Source organism: Gouania willdenowi, chromosome 17 (genome assembly GCF_900634775.1).
Source record: "Gouania willdenowi chromosome 17, fGouWil2.1, whole genome shotgun sequence".
Taxonomy (NCBI): Eukaryota; Metazoa; Chordata; class Actinopteri; order Blenniiformes; family Gobiesocidae; genus Gouania; species Gouania willdenowi.
Genome location: NC_041060.1, coordinates 27,644,435 through 27,656,791, shown reverse-complemented (window position 1 = coordinate 27,656,791; position 12,357 = coordinate 27,644,435). Strand labels below are relative to the sequence as shown.

The 12,357-nt window shown below is 37.8% G+C and overlaps 1 protein-coding gene across 1 annotated transcript; it reads right to left on the bottom strand.

The window, feature by feature from the left end:
* Positions 1–3,005: 3,005 nt before the first annotated feature.
* irf4a (interferon regulatory factor 4a) lies at positions 3,006–11,617 on the bottom strand. Its single transcript, XM_028472276.1, has 10 exons — positions 11,456–11,617; positions 11,321–11,360; positions 10,876–11,075; positions 10,563–10,749; positions 9,928–10,013; positions 9,667–9,838; positions 7,474–7,554; positions 6,832–7,221; positions 5,239–5,351; positions 3,006–3,842 (listed from the first exon to the last, which is right to left on the bottom strand). The coding sequence occupies exons 3-10, from the start codon at positions 11,071–11,073 to the stop codon at positions 3,693–3,695; spliced, it is 1,377 nt and encodes a 458-aa protein (XP_028328077.1). The 5' UTR covers positions 11,074–11,075; positions 11,321–11,360; positions 11,456–11,617; the 3' UTR covers positions 3,006–3,692.
* Between the last annotated feature and the right edge of the window lie 740 nt (positions 11,618–12,357).

Below are 12,357 nucleotides of genomic sequence, written 5' to 3'. Positions count from 1 at the left end.
GGCTGTCTGAATCACGGTTCTGGCTGTGATCCTGTTTTCTCTATGGGTTCCCTCCCCCTTTGTCTTTCTGTGGGTGTCTCTGGGGTGCGTGGCCTCTGCAAACAAGCATCTGTTGACTCACACCTGCAACTCACCTGGTCATCAGCTGCTGTACAAAAACCCTGGTTTCTGCTCTACTCCTCGCCAGATTATTCAGTCTACTCAAGTGGTAGTAATCTTCTGCTGCGCTAAACCTTTCTTTAGTGTTATTCCCAGTGTCTACTCTTCCAAGTTCTAACTGTTTCCTCTCCTGTTGCTCAGATCTCCACCGGTGACATCTCCTCCAAGCCTGCTTTCCTCCTAACCGCTCCACAACCCCATGCCTGCCTGCAGGATCGGATTTACTTCATCGACCTCCTCCATCTGCCTTCCAGTCCGCCATTCATACCCTGACTTTGCAATAAAAGTTCTTCAATTCAGCTGTCTGGTCTGCAATTGGGTCCACATTCCAATCGTAACAGACTGACAGCTGTTGCTCACAAGCCCTGCCCCTTTCCCGGAGCTCGAGAGCCGTCTTTTTTACAATGTATGGTCTGGAGGAGTAGAAGATGGAATTGGTGACTTTTCTGCTTGAAAGGTAATTAATGTTGCTTGATTTACATTATGTTTGATTTGTAATTGTTAAACTAGAACTCTGTAGTGCATGTGTTGTTCATATGCACGCAGCAGCCTCCGTGTGGCTGCTGTAAGTGACATTGTGTTGTTGCTGCTGCTGCTGAGGTTTGTGCACATTGAGAGAGAGAAGCGCTGCAGTAATATGCTTTTAACAGAGCATGTTATATTACTGTGATGTTGCTGTCGGGCTAACGTTAGCTTGCTAGCTTCTCTGAGGGAGAGACTTTGGAAAGTTTGGAGGCAGGGCAAGAGAGCAGTGGGGAGGGAGTGGGAGAGAGGGATCTGAGAGTTGCAGACTGCACCTTTAAGGACGTAAAGGTTCCTTTGGAACTTTTCTTCTCTTGCCATCTACAAATTGGCAGAGATAGAACTGTCGCCCCCTGCAGTCACAGATTTTTTCAGGTCACAGATTTTGTTTAACCTCCTTTGGTAAACAAAAGAGGTTTACATCGTCATCTTAAAACTTTGACCGTTTTTTTTTTTTTTTTTTTTTTTTTTTTTTTTAGAGCAACTCAAAGCATTGAGTCATTTTGACTGAAAAAGCTACTAAATGATCCAAAAGCAGGCTGAATGCTTCACTCCTATAGAACACGCTCGGTCAAAAGGAGCTCCTCGCGTCATCAATCACGTAATTTCAAGATGGCGGCGCACAAATACTGAAACAATAAAGTAGTCCCATTTTTAAAAGTGAATCAAACTAATATGGTGCAAAATAATGCATTTTAGTTGACATACATCTTCTAACAAAGATATTTCAAAGGTTTAAGGCCAGATTTGTTAAAACAGTGGAGGATCCCTTTAAGGACAACATTACCATGTTGTGACTTCAACTACTTGCTTTAGCAAAGAAATATGAGTTTTGAGAGTTGTTATTTTCTCTATTTTTATCCCTGTCTGCCTCTCACACAAACTCCTCAGTGCACCAACCTTCACTCACCGGTTTTGCACTAACAACATTGCATGATATTAACATTTTGCTGACGTAAGAAACTTCTCGGACAGCACACTGCCAAAACGCATTGGAGCCTGGGGAGGTTTTGTCGTCCAATCGCCAGGTACCTCACGATACGATATATCACGATATTTTTGCCCACAATAACAATATTATCATGATATATCGCGGGAAAATTAATCCACGATATATTACATCTGTGCCACTGAAGAAATGTATCCACTGCACTGAATCCTTTTCACAGGAATTATAAAAATGGTCAATCAATATCCAACAAATGACAGCAAAGTAAAACTAAGTATATACTGCACAATGGCTCTTCTTAACACACATTGACCACAACTAGTCCAATGTCTTTGTGTTATGTTTTAGTCTTTAAAGGAAGACTGAAACAAACTACTTCACCAAAATATTGTTCATGATGTTTGTCCAAATTCACTTTAAATCATTCCAAACAAAATGGAGCCCTAGTATTATCAACTTCTCTGTAAACATGGACACACATCAGTGTTGCTTAACAAGCAGAATAAACTTGTTTCATGAAAACTGGAAAATTTCACTGCATATGAAAAATAAACATTTCAGTCAGTGCATAACCCTGGCATCGATGGTCTCATCCACAACAACACGCAACATTTCCCACGGATCTTCTGTAGCTCTGATGAGATGTTGTTCAAACACTCTGAGCAGGTGAAGCTGATTATAGCTGATCATGTTTTCATGAAGCACCGCTGCACATGACGAGAAACGGACGGAGTTTCACAGGCACAGCAAAGTTAGGCAGGCACTGGTCGGCTCTGTATTTAGAAGTCAGTAATGATTTGCGTAGTTTTTTTTTTGGCAGTTTAGACGGTGTTTTGGGTGGTTTAGACTGTGTTTAATGCGGCCAGGACGGGATGGAGGAGGGCAGTGCACCTAATCAGTGCTCCCCGGAAACATTTTCCCATAAGAAAACATTCCTTGTCTCACGGTGATGATATTTGGCGCCAGAGAATTGATAACGTATCTCTAGACAAAACCTCTCGATGTATCGTCGTATCAATACTTTGGTACACCCTTACGTCCAATATGGTAGATTAATAGAGTTGCGTACATTTGTGACGGCTGCATGTCCTCTGACACTCTACAGAACTCACTCACATGTGCTGTCCTTTAGAGAGAAAAAGTAGTGGTTGTGTTATGAGTCATTTTGCCTCAGTTTTCACACTCATGTGGGTCCATGTGAAAGACATCGCCTTGCATGGAAGATCTGTCACCATGGTGTCTGTCGATAGACTTTTAATGTTATAAAGCAACATTAGACTATTGGGGCTAATAAAATAAGTAATTTTACCATCTTGTATTCAAACACCAACAAAATCATTACAAATTGAATTACATTAAAGTTCAACATCCAAAGCTTTGTCAACAGATTTATTTGAAATGTAATTACAGTACTATTAAGGTATAACATTTTGTGACAAACTAACATTTTTTTTCAGTAATACAATTTTGTTTGTTTAGTTTCATTAAAAATATCAAATGAGTAGTTGATCATGGAACACATAATGTAATAAAAATAGGTTTCACCTGCAGTATTTAAATAAAGTATAACAACATAGTGACTCCTGCTGACTTTATTTCACATGATTAAAGGTGAGTGATAAAACAGTTTACATGTCAGAATGAAGAAAAAAAGCACTACTTAAATGAGCATGTGCAACAATCCTATTGTCAAAGGGTACCACCGAATAAGAACTCATTCATAAATCATTTCATCTCTCAGACATGGTTTGTCTTGGGGGGGCAATCTTCCTGTGCACCTGTGCTCACACTTCCTGTCTATGTTGGTTCCTCCTCCCCTCATCTCCACCCTTACCCTCAAACCGCATCCTTCACACAGTAACAACACTTTAAAAAAAAATAAAATAAATGAAAATCACTCTACACTCACAGACATCGTGACAATGATTACAAAATATCAGGGTCTTCCCTTTTCTTGTCTCATAGTGCCATGACAGTGGCTCAATAAAAACAAAATGCAAGATTTGCACTCACATGCTTTCCTTCACATTGTGGAAGTTTTTTTTTGTTTTGTTTTTTTGCACTACTCCTGAATGTGCTGCACAGGCCTTAGAGAGGAATAGTCAGTAGATTGAGAAGTGCTTGGTTCCTGGTTGTGGTCATAGGCCCAGAGGTGGTGACCGCTGTTCTGCTGGTAAAAGTGTACCAGTTTTCTGGCAAACACTGGCTCCACCTACAACAAAGTCATATGAAGTGTGTCTAACATGAAAATTAGGCTACACAAAATATTTATGCAAAAACAGTTTTATATCCCAAGAAAGTGTACAGTATTCTTTGTACTATCAATTAAAACAGAGATCAGATTTTTTCTTACATTTTCACATGCAATCATGAAAATAGAAATCAGATTTCAATGGACTGTCACCTACGAACTAATGCATATATCTGACTAATCCTTAGTGATGTGAACAGTCTATGTACATAGCTCAAAGCTGATCAAATTACAGGGAGCCGACACATATGCAAGGTTGTTTACTGAAGACCCAAACATGTTCCAACCCCAACAAACTTTGTCCCAATTTTGAGGGGCTGGCATGTCCACCAGATAGGATGTATAGACTATTTTTTTGTATATTCTGAGAGAGTAGGTAGAGTTGTATTACTACACCAAATTTCAGTTTCCTATGTGATGTAGTTCCTGAAATATTGGAAGCTGAAAATGGAAGAAATAAAAAACAAGCCACCTGTTTATTGCCATGAGTGGCGCACGAGGTTCATAGTTTCTAGGCAGGAATTTAACATACAATTCCAATTAATCACATATCTGTGGTTATTTACAATTATTGTTACAGTTTGTCTTGAAAACTAAAAAAAAGTATTTAAAACCACTTTTTTCAGGTGAATACAAATGTATTTGGGTATGAAGTAGTGCTGTTGATTGAGAGAAGAGTAAACAGAGAGGTATATTGAGGAATGAGTAGCTAGTTAGCGTAGCTCCAAGAGCCCCGCCCATAATCAAGGCATTTTTTTGAATTTCTCTCCTAGAGGCAGTTCAGGAGAAAGCAGGGGTTTAGTTACTCTTTAAAGGTAGTATATTGTCCATGTCTTTTGAAATACCAATAATTTTTCAGAGTAAAATGTGTTACTTTGTGCAGTGTTATATAATAAACAATCACTTTAAAGAAATAAGAAGCTACCATGGTATAATACATTGTAATGTCAGCACTAAATATATTTTCATCAAAACAGCCCTTTGTATAACTGCTGCTTGTTTATTATGAATATGAATTATGAACTTGAGTTTATGAAATGGCCTGTAGAAGTGAACTAGTGAACTGTTGTTCCCTTGTGACGGACTGGTGTCCTGTACTAGGGGGGTACCTCACTTTACACCCATGAGTTGGAGATAGGCACCAACAGACCTCAAGAGTCTGAGTGCAGGAGGAAGTGACTATAGAAGATGGATAGTGATTGGATTTACATGCTTAAATTGTTTAACTACTAATTAAAATGTGAGACTGGCTAGGTTTATTGCAGTGATTTTAATATTATAGTTTTGTTCTCTGCATTTACTTGGTGCTGCTTTTTTTTCTCTCATAAAACAATTTTATTACCTATGAAGTCTTTACCTGAGCTGTGATCATCTTCCGTGACCGCTGAGGGTCAGGGTACTCATCGCCAAAACAAAGCACGACCTGGAATCTCGGTAAGTGCCTTCCATTATGGACGTAATCTTGAAGCTCTGCCATCATACGCGTGAGAAAAGAACAAAAAAAGAGAGCATTAGTCATCAAGCCCAGTCAAAATGGATACATCTCACTTTTATGATGTGCTAAATAAACATGAAACAACCAGCTTGGGTCATGTGACATTTTCCTTTGATGTGATGACTTTTCTGGAAACTCTTGATGAAGATGATGGAAATTCAGCGTGAAATGGGACAGAAAACCCTTTTCTTGTGCAGTGCGGTGAACCTCAACAGGTGGGTGGGGACTCCACACACGTTTAGCAAGCCCATGCTGAGAATGTACATGTTGTTTTGTGTTGCCTTACTTTACACTGACGGGGACTTACCCAGAATTGTACCGGCAGTGTCTTCTTTACAATCAACACACACGTGGTTAAAAGTCCAAAGGAGTCGGTAAGCAAAGCCCACATGCTATTATTTGAAGAAGAAAAAGGCTTTACATTGCTACAGTGCTATTTTTTTTTTTTTTTTCTCTTTTTGGAACAAAATACCACAATATGCCAAATAATGTGGGCAAGTTGATAGGCTATCAATGGGCTAGAAGATAGACAACCATTTACACATTCACCTTTAAGGCCATATCTAATTAAACCTAACAAATACATATTTTTGAATGTAGAAATTAGAAAAGTATTCCTGGAAAGAAAATCCTCACTCAGCTCTTTTCATTAAAACAACTGTTTCTTGGCAAAAATGTGTAAATTATGTAACCTTTACACAATAAATGACAATAACTAGGCCTAGACGTTTGCATTTAATTGTTCCAGTTTTTAGGTCTATCTACAGAAGACTATGGCTGTGTTGGAAATACTAACATAATATACACGATGCACTCAATGAGTATATACTGTCTACTATATACTATGTTTGTATGTAGTAGTATGGGTAGGAAGACTAGGATAATAACTGTTCCCACTGAAGTATACTTCCAAGTTTCCCAAGATGCATTTCAAAACTACAATGACAAAAACCTGAATCACACTAAATATCTCCATTGATTCACCACCTTTGAAACTTCTGAAAGCATTTTGAGAAAGTGGCCAATTAGAATATATCAACATGTGGTCATTTGATCTATAAAACTCACGGAAAACACATTTCATAACATTTCGGAGACCTGCCATTGTGCTACTGACAAAACTTCCAGTTAACTTCAAAAGAAGAGCCCTGTTTACAAAAGCATTAAAACCTAATGCAGGCAAGAAGATATTTTTATTTTGAAAAGGGAAAAGTCCAAGGACAGTTCACATTCCACTTGCAATACATCATGGAGCAGTAGAGTAAGACTACTGTGCCCACAGTGCATACTTAAAAAATGTCCCGATATAGTATAGATCCGGGTATGTCTTGCGTCATTCTTTCCATACTGTCAAATTGGAATGCACTACATACTCATTTTGATGTCAGACTTAGTATGAGTAGTACGTTATTATGTGATTTTGAACACAGCCTACCAGTGTGAATTTTTACTCACCAATGAGGAATTGTTGGGTGTCAAACAGTTTGCACGGCTGCTCCTTTTGCAGCTTGTTGGGTTTATCCATAAATGGAGCCAAAGGTCCTTCCCAGTACACTCGGCTCAGGCACAGGCGCTTAGCATAAAGCCCATCAGGCATCATCCACAGAAGAACGCCTTTCTCCAATACGTTGGGAAGCAGATCTACACCTTGCCTCTGAGACTCGGGGTATGGGAAGGGAAACAGGATGACTTCTTCCTTGCCATGAATCTTGTCCTCAGAACATGGAGATGAGGATGAAGAAGATGGAGAGGAGGAAGATGTAATTCGACAGCCCTGTGGGCTCGTTGTGGTCACCTCTTTGACCAAAGACTCTCTGTAGTATAGGGACACGTTCAGGCTAAAATCTGGATTAGACAGAAGAGGTTTTAACAGGTATCACAATCAGAGAAACCCATGCAAAATTCACAATTTAAACATTAATGTCATTTCAAAACAAAACATTCATACCCAGTGTTACTGCAAAGCATCTTTTAGGCTTGTACTTTTATTCTTTTGACTTAAATGTATTATATTTCCTTCAAAACAGTGATATGTAGTGTTGAATAGCAATATTAATTTGAAGTTGGTGTAAATAGAATAAATATAAGCAAGTTTACCTGCTATAGAATTGTTGTGGTCCATTGGGTACATAGGTGACTGAGAGCCGGAGAAGTAGGTGTGAAAGGAGAGCTGAAAACCTAAAAACACAAAATTAGATAATAAATGTCATTTATTGGAGCGCTGAATGTGAAATAAAATACACTTCTGGGGTTTGGGATGGCTTGGATGAGAGAGAGACGTGATGGTGGTTTAGGGAATGGCTCTGTTGTAGTTAAATAATCAGAGCTGTAGCAGGTGAACTTTAACTCCTTAAAATACCTTGGCGTTACAATAACTGACTTTGAATAAACTATATGAGGCAAACTATCATGTCATCGAGCAAAGCATTCAAAAACATATACAGAGGTGGTCAACCTTCCCCTTAGATTTTAGCTCTAGAATCAAGGTACAGTGGGGCAAAAAAGTATTTAGTCAGCCACCAATTGTGCAAGTTCTCCCACTTAAAATGATGACAGAGGTCTGTAATTTTCATCATAGGTACACTTCAACTGTGAGAGACAGAATGTGAAAAAAAAATCCAGGAATTCACATTGTAGGATTTTTAAAGAATTTATTTGTAAATTATGGTGGAAAATAAGTATTTGGTCAATAACAAAAATTCAACTCAATACTTTGTAATATAACCTTTGTTGGCAATAACAGAGTTATTTGCTTTAACCTGATGGTGCTCATCAGAGTACAAAGCAAGATGAAAAGATGTAGAAATTAAAGTTTTGGACAAACAAATTCTGGCTGTAATAGATAGCAAAGACCAAACAGAAACTATAAAACAGGGAATAGACCAGATAACACATTTCATATTGAACATTTGGGAGGAGATAATTAAGAAATATAATTTACAAACAGAGAGAAGGATATTAAATTGGGTTGCATATTATCCTATATTTTGACCAGGTGTACAAGACTTAAGGTTCAAAAGATGGACAGAAAAGTATCACAGCTCTCTGTACCATCCTCTAGATGGAAAATACGTGAGCTTTCAAGAATTAAAAGGGAAATTTAGACTAGAAAATAGAGATTTCTTTAGATATTTACAAATCCGAGACTATTGTATGAAAGAGGTAAACATTTATCCTAAAACTGGACTGAACTGTATAATCAAAATTATTATAGACTCTAATCAACATGGCAGATCTCAGGTCATTTCAGCTTTCTACAAAGCCTTAGAGGAGAACCAAACAAACTATCACTATCAATAAAAAACAAATGGGAATCAGAGTTAAACATAGACATCTCAGATGATGAATGGTATGAAATGTGTATGACTCAAGGCACCACCACTTGCTCACAGATGTGGAGAAGTTTGTCTCTGATTGGAGAGTCTGTCACTCGTTACCAGTGACAATTGCTGGTTTCTAGCGGTATTGCACGAAATTACAAGTATTAAATAGTTACAGATCGTATTTGCCAAAATTATTCCAAAAGTCCCATGCACAGAGACAGCCAATAAATAGAATGTCCCGGTTTGATGACCTACACATACGGATGTTAATATAGTCACAGACTGGATTACACACAGACAACTTCGTTTACAAATCCTAATTCTACACACACGGATGAATACACACAGATTGGATATCTGTCATTTATTGTTTGGAAATTGTCTGTGCCTTACATACTTTACATATAATTTATATATGGAAGTGAGCATGTATAAACTAGGGCACATTTATGTTAAAATTGCAAGATTTCCTAAAATGTGTGGCCTACTTCTGATTAAACTGGTCAGTATTTGCCCCCTGCACTAAAATGAGTCCAACATCGCTGCTCTAAGGCACAGGGCATGGGAAAAGTTTAGTTTTTAACATACTGTATATGTATGGTAAAATAAATTAATACCTCATTCCTCTGTTATTTATGTTATTGGGTATTTAAGGAACATTAGGTAACTCTAAACTGAACAGGATTCAAAATATTACTCTATTTTCAAGGTTACCTATTAGACAATATCAATAAACATCATGTTCTGACTTTTAAAATAGCTACTGGTTCAATATGGATTACACAGGGAACTTAATATACAAGATTTATTCATATTTTTGTTCAAACCATGTAAATATCTTAACTAATACTTGTGAATTATTTAAGAGCAAACAGCCACTCTTTTATTGGGATTTCAAGGGAACTAACTTTAGATCTATTGTGGTGTTGTCATGTTGTATTCTGAAGTGTAAACAGCCAAATCTCACCGTTTTCTGGGTGGGGACCAGGCCAAGCCCGACTGATCGCTGACGGGTAGTGAGGGTGGGTGAGCTCTACATGTGGCCCTTGGGGATGTGCATTAGGAAGCACCTGCTGCTCTGGCGGTGCATGGTAAACACTCCAGTCTCTTTTCTCAGGAGAAATCATGAAGCTGGGTAACTGAAGTGAGAGGGTCAAAGGTGATTTATTAGTGACTATTTTTCTTCAGAATGTCTCTAATTTCAACTTAAGTTACAAAACCTTCTGACCTGGCTATGCAGCGTGGGATAGGTAGGTGTGTAGGTAAGAGCATTTGCATGTGATGAAGTCTCTTCCGTGTTGCACATTCTCATTCCTGCAGATATTGAAAGGTAAATTAAAAACATATCAATAAAAGAAACAAAACAATAATACCCCATAAGTAAATGATTGAAAATTCAAGGCTAAGGCAGCTTCACATTTATTCTAGCTGAAGTACAAAAAATCTTGTCATGTTTAACCAATAAATACACATTCCGAATGATTTTTATATTGCTAACATTTGTAAAGTGCCAACAACTTATAACCCAGTTAGTTTGCATCAAGTTTGATTTAACAGGAAAAAATGGTGTACTGGTGTATCAAAAATGTTTGTCAAAAGCTTTGTTGTTGTGCAAGGCTGAAGGTTGTCTGCTTGTGTTATGCACCCGTGCATTTCGTAACTGGAGCCCTCTAAAAAAAGCACTATGGTCTTTTTGGTGCATGCTTTGGCTTCCTTTGCGCTTCCTGCCTCATCAGACCCAACTGCACTCAGCAGTGTATATACGTGAAGACCAGCCGGCAGTATATGCGTCATATACATGCATGTGGAAATGTAATTTTAGCATTGCTGCGTCAAATTAGAGGAAATCCTTTTAAAATGTACCTTTTTTGGCTCCCTCTGGGATGATCCTGTAGACTTTGTAGGGATCTGATATATCTAGTTGGCTTCTTTCAACCAGTTCATCAAAGTCATTGCTTTTATTGAGGGCACAGCGAAGTCTTGTTTTCCACGTGGGGGGATCAGGTTTGTCCACACCTTCCTTATACTTTCCCTTGAATAATGCCCAAGCCTAAAACAGTCATTAGAGTTACACTTTTGTTTGAGTCATGCATATCAAAGTCAAGTCTTAGCAAAAAAATTAATTTTTGTGGAGCCATGTGCATGACGTTTCACATGCTGTATAAAATGATTTGACCTTAAAAAGGGCAGCATCCTCCTCTCGGTTGTAGTCCTGTTTTCCAGCATGTTTCCAGGGAATCCGAAAGATGCTTTTCTCATCATTTTCCCAAACAAGGCCAGGATATCTCTGGCTCTCGATCTGTTCGATTAGCCACTGTCTCAGCTTGCCGTTGCCACAGCTTACGGACAGCCCGCTGTCCTCATCTAGGTTCATCTCTGCAAAATTGGATTGAGAACATATAAACTGGAGAAAGTATAAATAACTCTATTTTTACTTTGGTTTCCCTTTCCTTTACAATGATTATAGATTATATAAAGTTCTACTCTTATAACATAACACAATGTTTGTGCTTTGTAAGAATTACAATATTGTTATGGATGATTTACATATTTGTTAAACACGGACAACTGGAATCACTACAAAAACTATCGAGGTCAGAGGTAATAAAATTGTCATTTACCTTTTGGCTGAGACTCCTTATTTCCTGCAGTTGAATTTACCTGATTTAAATAGATTACAGAAATGGATACATGATTTATATACATACATACATAAACTTATTCTGTCTAATTTTACTCAACCTGGTGGTGCTCACCTGCAAGTGTGCAGCTGACAGTCCATCACTGAAATCAATTTCAAAGCAGTTTAAGTCTTACTCTTAAATGCTTTCACATCTCGATGGGGAGGAGCCTCAGAGAAGCTCTAGAGGATGTGCACAGCGATTGACAGGCGCCTGTTTCTGTGATGCTCAGCGGACACACACTGCACTGTGGTGGGAAATCCCTTTAGTCACACCCAGAGCACACACAAAGTCAAAATGGAACAATGATCTATCACAACTTGTCTTTTGTCTTTGGAACATGCTTGGATTTATTTTCTCAATGTCTGCATGGTAAACCACATGTTCATCTGTATAAGTGCCTTGTGGAAAAATTCACTCTATTTTGCACATGTACAAAAACACTGACTTTCTCTGGAAAATACCATAACAACAGCCTATTAGCATACGATTGCACATATTAGACGCTCTGTGTAAATTTTCATTGATATACAATGGAGCAACATTTTAAGCTGGGTTGGGTCAATTACATTTTCAATTACCCATGTTCAATTGCAATTCAATTACGATTAGTGACCAGCAGTTTTTCCAATTACAATTCAATTTATCCTCAAGTCAATTACAATTGCATTCTCAATTACTAAAGTTCAATTAAAATTAATAACAATTACTAAGCTGGAAATAAGTAACCAAATAAAAGTTAACCTTCCTCTTGTGTTAGCGGGTCCTAAATCAGCTGTAAAATACACTACAAACAAATATATATCATCTAATTTATTTCCTATCTATTGGTTACCTTGTTAGGCTTCCTTATCAATAGAAATGTAGTTAAAAAAAAAAAAATGTTTGTGCCAGTATACCCCTAGATTAAAAAAAATGTTTAAATGGTAAAATGTGGAAAGGCTTGAAAAAAAAAACATATTTTAATAATTGTTGAC